Source organism: Mandrillus leucophaeus, unplaced genomic scaffold (assembly GCF_000951045.1).
Source record: "Mandrillus leucophaeus isolate KB7577 unplaced genomic scaffold, Mleu.le_1.0 Scaffold621, whole genome shotgun sequence".
Classification (NCBI taxonomy): Eukaryota; Metazoa; Chordata; class Mammalia; order Primates; family Cercopithecidae; genus Mandrillus; species Mandrillus leucophaeus.
In genome coordinates, this window is record NW_012106709.1 from 1,743,983 (window position 1) to 1,761,340 (window position 17,358).

Genomic DNA, 17,358 nt, shown 5'->3' on the forward strand with positions numbered 1-17,358 from the left:
CCAATCTGTTAGAATAAACAAGGCCCCAGGAGAAATCCAGAGACCTCTGTAAAGTCTTCAAGGGCTGGAAAACTGCCCCTCATTCTGACCTTGCTGTCCATCAGCTTATATGACAGACTGTGAATGCTATACCACTTCAAGAAGCGCTCCAGAAAACCTCTGTCATCCTAAGAAAAAACAGTAGCCACCTTGAGATGGCATATGGTACTTCAGAACAGAAATGACTGAATGCCACGGCAGAGAAAGGGGTGGCATTGTGGGAAGGAGAAAAAAGGAGGAAGTGTGGGTAGAGCGGACAGCTGGACTCTCTGTAGGACTAGGTCACTGACAGGACTTGGTAACGGTTTGATTCACTTTCTATGTTTGCTGAATACCTACTTTGCGTGAAGCACTGGGCTTACGAAAGTGAAATAAACAGTATCCACTCTTAAGAATCACATATTCTAACCAAACATACTGAAATCAGAACAGAGCAGTGGACAAGGTTAGCTGTGGTAAGAGTTAATCCTAGGCTGTAACCTTAAAGACTGAAACGAGAGTTCGTTAATAAAGTCAAATAAATCAGTAGAGAAAAAGCTGAGGGCAACTGGACTCAGGAAGCAAAGAAAGTTATGGATACATGGTATCCTAGGGGTATGATGAGTGCACTTCAAGAACCCTTTGAAGTGTTACAAACATTTCTACACAGGCTCCCCCACTCCCATGTTTGGAGGAGGTGGAAATAATGCATAGTAATTAACAGATTATCTGAGGCAGCAGTCTCCAAAATTTTAATGTATTTATTATCTATCTCATTATCTATTATCTATATATACATACACAAACACTCTATGGAAAATAAATAAAACTAGGATCAAAAAAAATTAAAGTTAAAAATAAATACAAGTAAAATCCTCAAGTTTCATTTTCTATTTCCAGTGGTTCTTCTTGCACAGCCCACTTGAATCCTGCTCTAAGGTGTCCTAACATTAAAATAAAGACATTTAAAAATACCACTGATGGGGAGAGGAGGGTGGAAAACCTCTAGAAAATTTGAAAAACCACACCTCAAATAGAAATGAGCTGAGGCCAACCACAAAAATCCTTAAAGTCACTTCCAGAAAGGTTTTCTCCAAAAATGGATTTGGAGAATTTTCATTGTGAGACAAAGAAAACATTAAACTGAACAATGATGTTTCTACAGATTTCAGGTAATCTGTGTTCTGTTTTTACCTTCAAATTGTCCTCTTGCATGTTAATATTATTTTAAAAATCCCTTTAAATGTTTCCAAGATATATAAATTCTCCTTAAAAACTTAAAAGTTTTAAAAAAGTAATCTGTCTAAAATGGGTCTTATTTTCTATTTTTCTTACTATAACATCACAAAATTAAGAATACTTGATTTAGGGGGAGACTGTGTGGCAACTTCTTTAACCCTGAGAATGCTTCTGTAGTACATTCAGTTACATGCATAAAAAATTTTCCTCCCATTCCACATTCTTAGGTCTAGAAAAATATTTATCTTGTCACCTTTATCATCTATTAAAAACATGAAGAGATAATCAGTCATTAATTACTGACAATTAGCTATGCAATATATTAAGATCTTTATCAAACTAATATATTGACGACAAAAAGTTTACAAGTGGGAGATTTATAAAATACTAAAAACTTTTATTAATAATGAACTTACCCCTATTATTACATCATTACAGCAACTAAAGACTTACCAGTTAACACTTGGCAGTACAGGTAGGACATTAAAAATAAGGCAAAAAAATGGGAAGTTTCCCACAAATATGATAGAATGTTCATTTTCAATAGAAAATAATTCAAAAATTGATATAAAATAGTATTAAGTTGACAACAGAAAAACAAGAGCCAATAGAAACAACTCACAGAAGATACAGGCATACCTTGCTTTATTGGGCTTTTCAGATACTGCATTTTTTTTTTTTTTTTTACAAAATGAAGGTCTGTGGCAACTCTGCATCTAGCAAGTCTACCGGCACCATTTTCCCAACTGCATCTGCTCACTTCTTATCTCTATGTCACATTTTGATAACTGTCACAATATTTCAAATGTTTTATTATATTTGTTATGGTGATCTGTGATAGTGATCTTTAATGATACTATTGTAATTGTCTGGGGTGCCATGAAACTTGTCCATATAACACTCAAATTTAATGAGGAATTGCTTCTTACTGATGAGCAAAGAAAGTAGTTTCCTGAGTTGAAATTTACTCCTGGTGAAGATGCTGTGAACACTGCTGAAATGACAACAAAGAATTCAGGATGTTACATAAACTCGGTTGATAAAGCAGGGTTTGAGAGGACTGACTCCAATTTTAGAAGAAGTTCTGCCTATGGATAAAACGCTATTAAACACTATCACATGCTACAGAAAAATCTTTTATGAAAGGGAAAGTCCATCAATGCAGCAAATGTCATTGTTGTCTTATTTTAAGAAATTGCCACAGCCACCCACCCTTCAGCAACTCCCACCCTGATCAGTCAGCAGCCATCAACTGAGGCAAGACCCTCGACCAGCGGAAAGATTACAGCTTAATGAAGGCTCAGATGACTGTTAGCCTTTTTTAGCAATAAAGTATTTTTAAATTAAAGTGTGTACATTGTCTTTATTAGACATAATGCTACTGTACACTTAATAGACTACAGTGCAGCGCAAATATAACTTTTATATGCATGGGGAAACCAAAAGACTCATGTGACTTGCTTTATTGTATTATTAGCTTTATTGTGATAGTCTGAACCCACAATATCTGAGGTATGCCTATAGACAGAGCAGGTAATTAATAACAAACATATATTACAAGTTTAATATTTAACAAATTCCAGAAATGGAAACTAAATATATTGGAAATATAAATTGGCATCACCTTTCTGGAAACAAATTTGACAATATGCTTTGATCTAGTAATTACATTAGGAAATGATTTCAAAATTCAAGATTTATGCATAAAAATCATCACAATATTTCTGCACAAAAAATACTTGATTAAAATATTCTAAAATGTTAAAGAGTGGTTATCTCTCAGTAGAAGAACTATGGATGGTCTTTACTTTCTACTTTATATTTTTTCATATATTCCATGTATTTTATAACAAGCATACATTAACTTTAGTCCAAAAAAAAATTCAAGTTACTTTTTAAAGGTTCTTTTAACAAATATCACCCAGTTCTTCTTATAGAAACAAATAATGAATGTTTGCTATTTCTATTCCAATGGACTGGGCTCCTATTCTAATTCTGGATTTATACCTCCCACTTACCAAGAACATCAGCCTCCACAACAGCACAGCAGAGGAGCTTTAGTTAGAGACAGATCTAAGTTTAAATCCTAGAAATACCACTTATAGCTGTGTTACTTTTGGTACCTTACTGTTCTAAACTTCAATGTATTCTTAAATAAGACTTGCATATATTATATTTATATATTTAGAGATTAAGATAGTTCCAATATTACAAAGGGCAATTCAGAAAGGGTATAAAGATGAAGGTGGAATCTTGGAGGAGGTAGGTGGGAAGAATACAATTTGGGATTCATCCAGAGGAAAGTTATGGTAACATATGTTCTGACATGGTAAGCATGAGACTAAATGAGTAAGTTTTTCTTCATTCTTTTGTAAAGAACACTTACTATGTGATATACACTAGGGACAGAGCAGTCAATAGGATAAATAGGATTCCTGTCTGCTGACCATATATTCAATGGCGGTGAAGGTAGGGGGTGAGGTGGAAGTGAATGCCAGGCAGAGACATACAAATCAAATTAGTGAGGTGTGTCATAAATAAAGTGTAACAGGTAATGGGATAGATGGGGGATGGGAGCTATTTTGAAGGGGATGGCCAATGAAGGCTCCTCTGCAAAGACTGAGCTGATACTTGAATGACATGGAACTATGGGAAGAGCTTGAGTCTGAGAAAACAGCCAGGGCAAAGACAAAGACGAGAACAAAGCTGGCATGTTCACAAACAGCAGGGAGACCACTGTGAAAGGAGAAGAGATTAAAGAGGTAGCAGGGACCAGATCATGTGGGGCCATATCATGAAAAGGAGTTGGAATTGTGTTTTACTGTGATGAGAACACGCTGATGTTTTGAATAGACTGACACAATCTTACTGCATCTTAAAAATTACTTCAACCAAACAGTGGAGGCAGAATTCTAGTGACAGGAGGCTACTGCAGCCGGCTAAATATGCTTTGAACTAGGTAGGACTGATGGCACTGCAGTGGCAGAATAAAACAGAATTCCCATGGAGGCTGATTTCAACTCTATCTTCGAAACCAAACACAAAGATCTCACTTCGTAAAAACTTTCCAGGTTCTCCTACCTTCAGGTGCCATCACTTAACTTCATATACTATTCTAGTGAGAACAAGTATCAAAATGTATTGTAATTGTCTATTTACAAAGCTACTTTTTCTACTGGGTCAAATTCCAAGAATGAAGGCAGGAACAATGTCTTATTTATCTCTGTAATGCCTAGCAGAGTGCCTGGCATATAATAAGTGCTCAATAAATCTGACCGAAAAAATGAACAAATAAATTTGAAATAATCAAAACCATCTGTAATAGTTTCCTAGGGCTGTAACACAGTACCATAAATCAGGTGGTTTAAAACAACAGAAATATATTATCCCATAGTTCTGAAGGCTGAAGGTCCAAAATCAAGGAGTCAGCAGGACCATGCTCCCTTTGAAGGCTTTAGAGGAGAATCGTCCTTGCCCCTTTCTAGTTTCTGATGTCTCCCAGCAATCCTTGGTGTTCTCGGCTGGTGGCTGCATCACTCCAATCTCTGCCTCCATCTTCACATGATTTTCTTCCTTGAGTGTGTCTGAGTTTCTGGGACTCCAGAGATACCACTCATTGAATTCAGGGCCTGTCCTAATCCCATATGTTCTCATCTTAACTACATTTGCAAAGACTCATACTCCAAATAAGGTCACATTCTGAGATTCCTGGTGAACAAGAATTGTTGATAAACACTATTCAACCTCACTACACCATTAAACACAATGCATTGCCTTATAAAGTGGTAATCTGCCCGTTCCAAAAGTGTTCCATAAGGCTAAATAGTCAAAATCAGGAACATGCAACAGAAGAGATTTCTGTAATGACTTTGTGTGTCCTTTAACCTCTCTAGTTTCAGCTTACTGATCTGTGTGTTATGGGAACTTTACAGTACCTTCTAATAGTAATATTCTATGATCTTAAGTCATAATTTTTCTTGATAACATTATAGATTTTACAAATATATTAGGCATATAGAGACCCTCAAATATTTTAGTTAATTTAAATGATAGCAGAAAGTTTACTTTCTTAGCTTTGAAGTAGGTAGAATGTTTTTTGTAAACTATCCACTGTAACACTTACTTTAATTTTCTTCATTTTTCATTAAGAATGCAGTGTATTCCTCCAAACATTATAACCCTATATAGTCATGTGCCAAATAACCACATTTTGTTCAATAATGGATAGCATGTGTAACAGTGGACCCATAAATTTATAATACTGTATTTTTACTGTATCTTTTCTACATTTAAATGCACAAATACTTACCATTGTGTTACAACTTCCTACATATCTAGTACAGTAACATGCGGTACAGGTTTGTAGCCTAGAAGCAATAGGCTATACCACACACACTAGGTGTGTGGTAGGCTATGCTATCTAGATTTGTGTAAATATGATGTTCACACAACGATGAAATCGCCTAATAATGCATTTCTCAGTATGTATCCTCATCGTTAAGTGACACATGACTCTACTTTCATTTTAACAGACTATACCCTCTGAACACCTTCTACATGCCAGGCACACAGGGATATGGCAGTGAAAACCCACTTCCAACTCACATACTTGTAACTTATTTAAACTATTAACTAACTAGACCTCAGTCTCTTCATAATTTAAAAATTCCACTTATATGATATTCTGACTAACAGACATGTTACTTTTTTAGTGGGAAGATTTCAAAAAATAGCTTTGTTGATTTCTGAAATGGGTATATTTTCATTGTTTAAAAAAAAAATCACATAAGTACGAAAATGGTAAAAATTATCAGGAATCTCACTACCCAAAGATAGTCACCGTTAACATTATATTGAATAACCTTCCAGATTTGGATGTTTTCACACATTGATATATAGTATCTTACATGATTTTATCCAAAAATACAGATGTAGAAAGCTGCATTAAATGGCATGTCTGTTAGATTGACAGGCATGCCATTTGGCAACTAGTTTGTTCCCCCAAAATTGTTATGTCTATCTTTCTATGACAAATATGGCTATTTGGCATTATTTTATTGGATACAGAGTTTTCTGTTGAATTAAAATACCATAATTTATCCTATCCCCCCCCCCCGAGAGAAGCACTGAAATGAATTAAAATATCTATCATTACCAATGTTGCAAATTGTTACCAAAAATCTGTATACATATATCTTAGCAAAGTTTTGCAATTGCCCCTTTGGACAAATTCCAGGTCTACAGAAAGGGCAATATTCTAATTTAAAATTTTCATTTGCATAGCTAGACCTTCTGTCCTCTCAAAAGGTTGACTCCAATGATACTCCAACTCCACATATAAAATTACTCATTTTCTTATATCCTTCCCAACAGTGGATTTTGTCAGTCTTCACCAATATGAAGGTACTCTTCTGCCAAAACAAAACAAAGCCAAACCATCTTTTACTTGCATTTCCTTTATTACTAGATAAGCTATACATGTTTTGCTACATTTATATTTCTTCTCGGAACTGGTTGAGTCTTTTGCTAATTCTCTACTGAGTAGTCTTATACTCTTGGGGATTTGATTGTATTATCCTTGTTAAAAGTAAAGAATCTTTTTATTTTACTTTTTAGAAAAACTTCATTGTTTTTCTTAAAATATATATTCACTATGAAGAATTCACACAAAAAGTAAAATTTTAAAAAATTTAAATTACTAAAAACTTTCACTACTCACCATTTCACACATAACACTGCTAGAGAGTGAGCTTGTTGTATGTTATGAATATTAACTTTTGTTCCCCAAGGTGAAAAAGGCTTCATTCATAAGTTAATTTTTAAAGGTGAGTGAGATACGTCTTTCTTTATAAAAGGTTAAGTTGCACATAAATCACATTTCAACAAATCAAATGCTATCTTCCCAAATGACCTATTATACTTTTGATAATGACTTTGCTTTACCTCTGATTATATGTTAATTAAAAGTAACTCAGATATTTTTAGAACTGAGTGTGTTTGTACTCTTAACTTTTTCACATGATTACTGTGCCACAAACCGTTTCAGTGTATTAAAGAAGATATGCCACCCAAATAACGTCCATTAAAGAAAGACGGCAACTAAAAGAACTCCTACAGCTCAATCCTTTTATAAGGAAGCAGGGAATATAGCGAGAAAAGTAACAGATTAAAAGCTGGAAGAACTAAATTGAAAGCCCTAACTTCTCCACTCTCTTACTGTGTGATCTGGGGCAAATCACTTCATCTTCTGAGCCTCAGCCGCTAAATTTCTGAAATGTTGAGAATGGAATTATTTATAAAGTCCCTTTCAAGCACTGACATTCTGATTCCATAGAGTGCTGAAGTATGGAAACCCAGAACTAGTAGCAATCAAAAACCTAGAAAAAAAATAACAGCTGTATAAGGTATTATTTCTGAATAGCTATGGAGAGCAGTAAAATACAGCAACAAGGTAGCAACAAGTAACAAAGAGAATACAGTAAACCAGCAGTCTACAAATTGGGTCATGCATACCCCTGGAAGTATACAAGCATGGAGAGTTTCAAGAGAACTGATGATTATATTCTCAATTTCCATCTGTACAGTTTTCTAGAATCATTCTGCTGACAACAGCATGTCTGCTTTCCTTTACTTCCACTTCCTCTTTCCCTTTACCTCTTTCCCCTCTGCCACTTCATAAAAGAAAACTGTAACTCTCACACTTTCTGAAACTTGCTGTGGAGTACTGCCTTTGGGCTAAAAACATCCAGGTGGCCAAAAGGACATTTCAATATATTCATGTTGAGAAAGATAATTACTCTAAAAAACACTGACACCTTTTTTTTTCTTTTTTTTTTTTTAACATTTATTTTAAGTTCAGGGTTCTTTTTCAAATCAAGGTATCACCACTTCCATGAAAATGAAAGGAGAATCAAACCCAGTTGCTACCTAAGTATTAAAAATAATTTGATTATGGATTATTTTGTTTTATGCATACAATCTAGAAGAATGGGTGATACTACTAATATAAAGCAATATAAAGCACTTTTTAATAACCATCTACTAAATTCATAAGTGAGGTTTCTCAATACTTTCAAATATTAAAGTAAAAAAGGAACAGAATCAAGCAGAACCCCATCTTTTCTAATAATATTTATAAATGGATAAAATAATTGAAATAAACCAGCCCCATCTATCCCACTGAAAACGCATTTCTGACAAAATTTTACTTTAATACTTATTAAAATTTGTAATTAACATATGTTGTTTTGATTGTCTACTGGCTATGACTAAAGTGATAACTCAGTCCAAAATAAATTTGACACAGAGCATTATGGACATACACAATTTTCCTATTTTTGTATTATAACTGTCCATAGAACTCAAAACTGAGGGACCATTAAAATAAAGCACTTTTTATTCCCCTCTACTAAATTCATGAATGAATTTCCTTTTGTTGCAGAAAAATATCACATATGGATAAAAATGCTTTATAGCATAAAAGAATATATTAGGATAATATGTAAAGAAAGTAAAACAAAAATGAGAGAAAATATAACATGATTTTTGATAAAAATGCTTTCCAGCATAAAAGTATACATTACGATAATAGGTAGAGAAAGTAAAACAAAAATAGAGTTCAAAGAGAAAAAAAGACTATAAAAAATTCTGTTAAAATTAAGTCTGTTCATATATTTTTTAATGAATTGTTAAAAATCCCCTCATACACATTTAAAATTGTGATTTGAACACCACCACCAGAAATTACATCATTTACAGATATTAAAACTCAGATGAAAAACTCAAGATGTGGGAGAAGGTACATAGTTTTTTGTTTTTCCAGTTCTTTGAAGGGATATATGAGCAAAACGTTTGAAAATTCTTGTACTAAAGGTCAGAATATAACATTAGTGCTAATCTTCCTACTGGACATCTTCACCTGGATGTTCAGACACTTGAACTCTACATATTCAAAGCAAACTTATGAACTCCCCTCTACAAATACACACATTTGTTTTTGAAAGAAGAAAGAAAAACAAACCTGCCTCTTCTTCCTATTTGCAATTTTGTTACTAGCTTCATCATCTACCTGGTCTTTCCAAACTAAAAAAGTAGGAATACTTTTTACCTCCCAAAGCAAATCAGTTCCTAGGACCTAACTCCTAAGTGTCTCTCTCTTCCTTCCACCAGTGCCATTGTTAAAGATCTCTTCACCAATTGTCGTCAAATAGCTCTTCTTCAAAACAGTAACTACATTTAATTTTACCTCCCAGGATCTCCCATGGAAAGTAAAACTACTTTACAATAATCAGAGCTATGCAAGTGTACCTGTCATGTCATGCATATATATGACTTACAAAAAAAAAAAACACAGAAACATGAAGGTGGAAGAATCAGTCACTCCCTTCAGACTATCCTTATCTAAATATCTTTCAAGCTGCTGTCTCAACAGTCACTGGTTGAAAATTTATAATCTCATGAGCTGCCTACCCTGTATGAACAGCTTTGCCAAAGATCTGGGTCCAAATACAACTCACTTGACTTATTAGTCCTAAATTAATTTGGTTAAAGAAGAGATTTACGTTAACATAAGAATATCAATAAAATTACATACAATTATAAAGAAGTTAAAAATTACTTACAATTTCACCACCCAGAGACAGCTTCAGCTATCATTCTGGGATACATCTAGCTTTTTAAAAATTTTTTGGCAAGCATGCATTGTATATATATATATGTATTTTGTGATTTATTTTTTTTAAACATAATTAAGATAATCTGTAGATACTCTGGGTTTTTTCCTCACTTAATTATGTTGCTAGCATTTCTTCCATGCGATTAAAGATTCTTCAAATTCTTCAAATCATTTTAGTGGGTACACAATATAGAAATAATACTAGAATCCATTGAGCCATTTGTAAACTACATTTTTATATATCATTTAAATTCTTTAAGGCATTTAAGTGCCGACATAATACAGAAATAATGAAAAATACTATACTACATAATACTATAATCTATTTAATCATTTGTAAATTATGTTTCCAGTTTTTCACAGTGATAATGGGATGAATAAACTTGAAGATTAACCTTTATCTACATTTTTAGTCATGTCCTCAGAATAGATTCCCAAAAGCAAATTATCAAGCAAAAATACTAATTTAAGTATTAATTTTTAAAATCTTACTAATATTGTGCATGTGTAACCTTCAAGCTATAAACTCACTTTAGCTGCAGTGTAGTGTAGCGTGATCACAACTCACTGCAGCCATGACCTCCTGGGCTCAAGAGATCCTCCCACCTCAGCCTCCAGCTTAGCTGGGACTACTAGCACGTGTCACCATGCCTGGCTAATTTTTTAATTTTTTTTTTGTAGAGACAGGATCTCTCTGTGTTGCCTAGGCTGGTCTCAAACTCCTGAATTCAAGCAACCCTCCCACCTAAGCCTCACAAGTGTTGGGGTTATAGGCATAAACCACCATGCCCAGCCAGTATCACATTTTTTAGTATGCATTTCTTTGATTACTAGTATGGTTAAACACAAGATCTCCTTATTTCCCTACTGTTCCTAGCTATTGGTACTGATTTTACCCTCTGAAGTAACGTCCTTTTCCCATGTGGCAAAAGGAAGTAGAAGAGAGTACACAGGCTTTAGAATCAGCATGAACTAGAGTTTAACCCATTTCCACTACTTAATTGTGTTACCTTGGACAAATGACAGCTTTAAACTTATATCTTCTCCAATTAGAGACCATTAACACAAAGTAGGAACAGTGCACAGCAATCAAGAACACACAACCAATCAAAATCTATAACATATTAACCCTCTTCTTCCTTTTATTCACATGGCAGTCCTTTAAACCCTGGAAGACAGCAATACTCTGTCACCTCTCACCAGCTCTCCATCTCCATCCATATCCCTGCTGGCTAAAATCTGAGACTTTCTTCCTCCAGAGAAATGGTTTCAAATCACCTTACCAACTGCTCATTATCTTCAGAGATCAATTTAGCTGAGTTACAGCCTCCTAGAACATGGCATTTAGAACAAAATAATCCAGATATGATTTGAAAAGATCAGAATGAAAGTTATTTCTTCAAATAACTAGTCAAATTTGTTCTCCTTATCCACATCCATAAGACAACAAAATTTTTAATTTGTAGACTCAAAATTCTAACTGTAGTCCACTCATCTGCCCTGATTAGGCAGGCCAGATTAAAAGTGAAGGTCTTGGAGCACAACAGGCCCTTCTGGAAGTTCATATAATACCTTGAGCAACTTAATGTCTGGAAACTCAGTTTATTCTTTGGTAAAAATGGGAGTAACTCTACTTATCTCATAGAGTTTTTGTAAAGATCAAAAACACCAACTGGGGCAGGCACGGTGGCTCATGCTTGTAATCCCAGCACTTTGGGAGTCCAAGGTGGGCGGATCACTCGAGTCCTGGAGTTCCAGACCAGCCTGGGCAACATGGCAAAACCCCATCTCTACAAAAACTAGAAAAATTAGCCAGGCGTGGTGGGGCATGCCTGTAGTCCCAGTTACTCAGGAGGGTCATTTAAGGCAGGGATGCAGAGGTTGCAATGAGCCGAGATACTGCCATTGCACTCTAGCCTGGGAGACAGAACAAGACCCTGTCTCAAAACAAAAACAAAACAAAACAAAAAAATACTACACCAATTAAAAGTATCTGCCATATAGGAGTTACTCCAAAAACAGAAACAAGTACAGTTAACAATTCAACATGAGTTTGAACTGCGAAGGTCCACTTACAAGCAGATTTTTTTCAATAAATATACTAAGAAATTTTGTGAATATTTATGAAAATTTTAAAAAACTTGCAAAGCATCACCCCTGAGACAGACCAATCCCTCCTCTTCCTCCTCAGCCTACTCAACATGAAGATGATGAGGTTCATGAAGACCTTTACGATGATCCACCTCCAGTTAACGAATAGTAAACTCTTACTTCTGATATTCTTAATTATATTTTCTTTTCTCTAGCTTACTTTATTGTAAGACAGAATATAATACATATACAAAACTTGTGTTAATCACCTGTGTATGTTATCAGTAAGGCTTCTCACCAAGAGTAGGCTATTAGTAGTTAAGTTTTTAAGAAGTCAAAAGTTATATTTGGGCCGGGCACGGTGGCTCAAGCCTGTAATCCCAGCACTTTGGGAGGCCGAGACAGGAGGATCACGAGGTTAGGAGATCGAGACCATCCTGGCTAACACGGTGAAACCCCGTCTCCACTAAAAAATACAAAAAACTAGCCGGGCGAGGTGGCGGGCGCCTGTAGTCCCAGCTACTCGGGAGGCTGAAGCAGGAGAATGGCGTGAACCTGGGAGGCGGAGCTTGCAGTGAGCTGAGATCCGGCCACTGCACTCCAGCCTGGGCGACAGAGCGAGACCCCGTCTCAAAAAAAAAAAAAAAAAAAAAATTAAAAGTTATATGTGAATTTTTGACTGCACAGGGAGTTGGATCCTGCATTGTTCAAGGGTCCGCTGTAATTATAATTGCTACTAAAGCAAAACTACTGCATCTTTATTAAGCACCATTTGCCAAGTACTTTATATGGTCCTGAACTACAGTTTGTTCTACTCAAAATTCCGAGAAGTAAAGCGGACTTTGCTTAAATTTAGTTATCTCAGTTAACAACTAATTTTCTCCCCCAAATTCTACCTTGACTTGCCTTGGTCTTTTCCATCTCCCTTTAGCCATCACTTTCTGAAAATGAACAGCCATCCCGACCAGCAGGTGGAGGCATGGAGCAGCAATCCAAAATTACTACTCAAAGAAAATTATAAGCAGGAGATGCTTCTTATGTCAACCATACAATCAGTGGCACAGGTCCCTTATAAAAGGAACCTACCAGCAGCCAAAATAAAGCCCTGCAAGTTTAGAAGGCTCATCTACAAATCTAGTTTTTGTTCCTCTCCTCATATGCTGATCCTATGAACACTTACACCTGAATGCAAATATGCAAAAGTATCACTTATTTGTGAATAACCTTTTGAAAAGCATGTTTGGCAACAATATAAAAAAATCAACAAAGTCTATGTTACTTTTAGGCAAGAATAAGCCACTTAAATGTGGAAGAGAATAAAGTCTAAATTTTCTCTCAATTCAAATTAAACATAAAAGATAAGCAACTTCATAGCCAGAATCTAAAAGTTTTGAATTATTTTTAAATTAGAAGATTCAAAATGAATTGGAGCTTTTTGTAATGAACACAGGGAATTTAAGAATGTCTAGATCTGAAAAGATCTTTAGTCAAGAGACTTCTAACAAAATCAGAAACAGATTTTATATAAACACATAAACAAATGTGATCGATAAAATCAAACAAAGAAAATTAAATTCCTTAAGAGGGCCTGCATGCAGTAAGACTTCTTCATCATCTAAATTTACTAGGTCTTTAATCCAGTTAAATGACTGTTTACAATCTTAGACAAAAATGAGAAGGAAGCTAAGTTTTGTCCACTCCCCCTCTCTTCAGCTCTTCTCTTCCCAAACTTGCCCCTACATTCATCCTCAGAAAACAACGCAATTCTCTAAAACTGCTCTGGTCAATAGTGAAGGAAGAGGAGGGAAGAGAAGAAGAAAAGAGTTGAAAATTGCCTCAAAGAGAATGAATGGCAACCCTCCCTCTTCATAACTTCTGTGAAGGGCTTAATATTTTACCTCTTGCAGCCTTTTGTGTTTAAGAAGGAATTCCTGGGTAGACAGCATGTACAGCTGATGGAACTCTAGGCATAGCAACAAAGCAGTAAAATCTCAGCATATAAACAACATCTCCTAGACTGAATGTGTTCCTGACAACCTATAAACTAGAAATTTGAACACCCTGTTAGAACTACACTCCCACTCCAAATACACTATGGATTTACATTAATATTATATTTGAGCATGTATCTGAAATATAAACACATATTAGCTCAGAAGTGAAAGCTAAAGTATGGTAGTATTAAATTTAGTATGAAGAATTAAAGTATGAAGCATTTCTGAAAACAGAAATGAAGCCAAGGTCCCAACAAAACAGGTGTTTTGAGAATACACAGGTAGGAAGGTCTCATAAACATAACCACTTCCCTTGGGGTATCCCACTCACTGGCCACACTATTCACTGTATCAGCTTCTGTATCTAAGTTTGCAAAGAGGCAACTATTATGGTAACAGTAATTTGGAATAATGCACATTTATATATTGATGTTGGGTAGACAAGAGCCCTTATAAATGAGCACGGGACATGCAAATAAAACTTCACAAAAGAGCAAATACAAACAGCACAAGCAATACTTCAGAAAGCACACTTGCTTACTGCAATTTAAAACAAACTCAGTGTACCACAGTACATCTACTATAGTAGCAAACTGTTTATAAAACGTCTAATAATATATGATTGGAGATGAAACACATAGGATCACATATTTTGGTAATATCGAAGTATAGATCTTTTTGAGAATGTCAAAAGATGTTCTTACCTTTTGACCCACCCTAGTGATTTTTAAGATTTTATCAAGCATGCATGAAGGTGTTCATTAAACGAAGTTTTGCATACCTCAACAAAAACCTAAAAACAAAAAATGTTCAACATTCAGAGAATGTGTTGCTTATAAATTAACACGACTTCACTCTAGTTTATTAAGTAAGACAATACCTCTGCTCTGCCAACTAAATAGCTGCTAGCCATATGTAGCTATTTAAATAAAACTGAAGTAAAAATTCATTTCGTCAGTCATACTAGCCACATTTCAAGTGCCCACTAGCCACACAAGGCTAGTGACTATCATTGGATAGTGCAAAAACATTTCCATCATCACAGAAAGTTCTACTGGACAGCTCTGATCATATCCACATGGGCCATCCTCCTTCCTCCTCCCGCTACGTTCACTCATTTGTCTAGAAACAACTGCTTAACCTTCAGTCCCCGGCCTAAGCAAGCCTCAATGATTACGTAAGGCTAACCCTGATTTAAACCAGAAATTTAGGCATACATTCCTTATCGTCTCATAACACTTTGATAACTCCAGTATAATAATTACCCCACATATAATCATACCATTTTCTCTATCACAATTCTGTAAGTTTCCTGAAGGAGGAACCAACTTTTATCAAAGGGGCTTTGAACTATTCTGGCACTCACAGGACCTGGATAATTTGTCATATACTAAGAACACTGCTAAAGACAGAATGGAAATAATGACTGTAGTTGAAAAATGGTTGTGTATAAGGAAGGGTATGCATACAAAGGAAAACTTGGTTAGGCTGGCAGTGTTACAAATGATTAAGACAACAACAACAAAAAACTACTACAAGCTCAGTATCACTATCCAAAATGCTTGGGACCAGGAGTGTTTTGGATTTCAGACTTTTTTGGATTTTGTAGTATTTGTGTATACATCATGAGGTATCTTGGAGATAGGACCCAAGTCTAAATACAAAGATCATTTAGATTTTATATACACCTTATACACATAGCCTGAAGGTAATTTTACACACTCTTTTAAATAATTTTGTGCATGAAACAAGGTTTGTGTACACTGACCCACCAGAAAGCAAAGGCGTCTCATCACCCATGTGGACGATCTCATCACCCATGTGGTCAATCCGTACTTGTTTGGCATCACCATCATTTCTGACTCTGAATTTATATGCTAGTGATAAGCAATCATTTTCTCCCACTTGTTCACACAAAAGAACTTAACGGTAAACAATATGACATACCATTAATACAGTGAGAAAATACTGTGTTCAGGATAACCAGGCAGCACAGTAGCAGCCCCAGAATACCTGCATCAGCTGCTCAACAGCAAAAAATAACAGCAGAATCTCTGTCTCCGTGTCAGCACTCAGAAAGTTTCCATTTGAGGGCATTTTGGATTTTCAGACTAGGGATGCTCAGCCTGTAATTCCTTACATATTCTCAACACATAACACAAGGAGCCTCACTCACAAGAAGGTATTCTATGAGTACGTATTTGTGAAGTATTTCTTTAAAAAAAAAAAAGACAAATGCTGACTTAGAAACAATATAAATTAATGATAGATTTCTAAAAATTAAAACTCAAATTTCTAACCCATATAAGATTTGCTTCCAGTGCACAGAAAATCTGACTGAATAATTCCAACTGCAGTGCTTTGGCATACTCATCAATATACTCACTCAACTTTCACATCTACCAAGAACCTACCTATGCAAAGTACCATAGATATGATGGTGAACAAGACACAATTTCTGCCTCCACAATATTTTTTTTCCAAATATGAATGTTATTCTCAAACATGAATCTTTAAACTCAGCTCTCAACAATAGATACCCAAAAATGACAAAGAACAAGCTTCACCTACTTTATCATTCACTAATTCAAAAAACTCATATTAACCATTTGAAATAGTATACGTCCTACTTTTAAACAAAAAATTAACGCCTCATTTACTTGGCACCCTTAGAAGATCTGGTGTTCCACATAAATGAATTTTTCAGGTAACTCAAGCTTGTCCATTTCAGCACCAATACTTAAACTCTTTGGCATGGAAATCTTTTAAAAAACAAAACAAAACAAAAAACAGTACAAATCTTTCAACTTTAAAAAACAGGCTCTATTAACATTATTCTGACTGAAACTTACTGCGTTGTACAACACTCAAGCCCCTGAACTAAATGTCCCAGGGTGCTTGTAAAAGTTGCTGGCTTCGAAGAGTTTTGCTTCCAAGAGTTTTTCTTCTGACCCCTGGCTTTTGGTGTGTCTGCTGTCAACCTTTGCTGCTGTCAGTGTGAACTGACTCTGGCAGCCTCCCACCCCACTTCAAATTTGCTGCTACTTGGAAAACAAGTTGTGTCAGAACTTTGCCTAAAACACACTGGCTTTGAGACGATCTCCAAATCAATGTCGGTCACTCAGTCTTTTCTGTGTATTACTTGAACTGTTACGGTCTGCAGTTACAAGTTCCAAACCAAGTTTTGGATAAAAGAATTTGTGCTGTACCTTCATGCTCCCATATTGTCTTCATATTTAAAACTGATGCTCAGAGATAATTTCATTACCTATTCATTTATTCAACAAATATTCATTAAGTACCTACTAGGAGCTGGGCTCCAATACTATCGTGACAATAAGG

The 17,358-nt window shown here is 35.4% G+C and overlaps 1 protein-coding gene across 1 annotated transcript in view; it reads right to left on the reverse strand.

Moving 5' to 3' along the window:
* Window positions 1-16,949, reverse strand: part of PDE7A (phosphodiesterase 7A) — a 121,300-nt gene extending 104,351 nt beyond the window's left edge. Inside the window, exon 1 of the mRNA XM_012000204.1 lies at window positions 16,677-16,949. Within this exon, the coding sequence (XP_011855594.1) occupies window positions 16,677-16,708 (32 nt within the window). The 5' untranslated portion in view covers window positions 16,709-16,949. The remainder of the gene's footprint in view (window positions 1-16,676) is intronic.
* Between the last annotated feature and the right edge of the window lie 409 nt (window positions 16,950-17,358).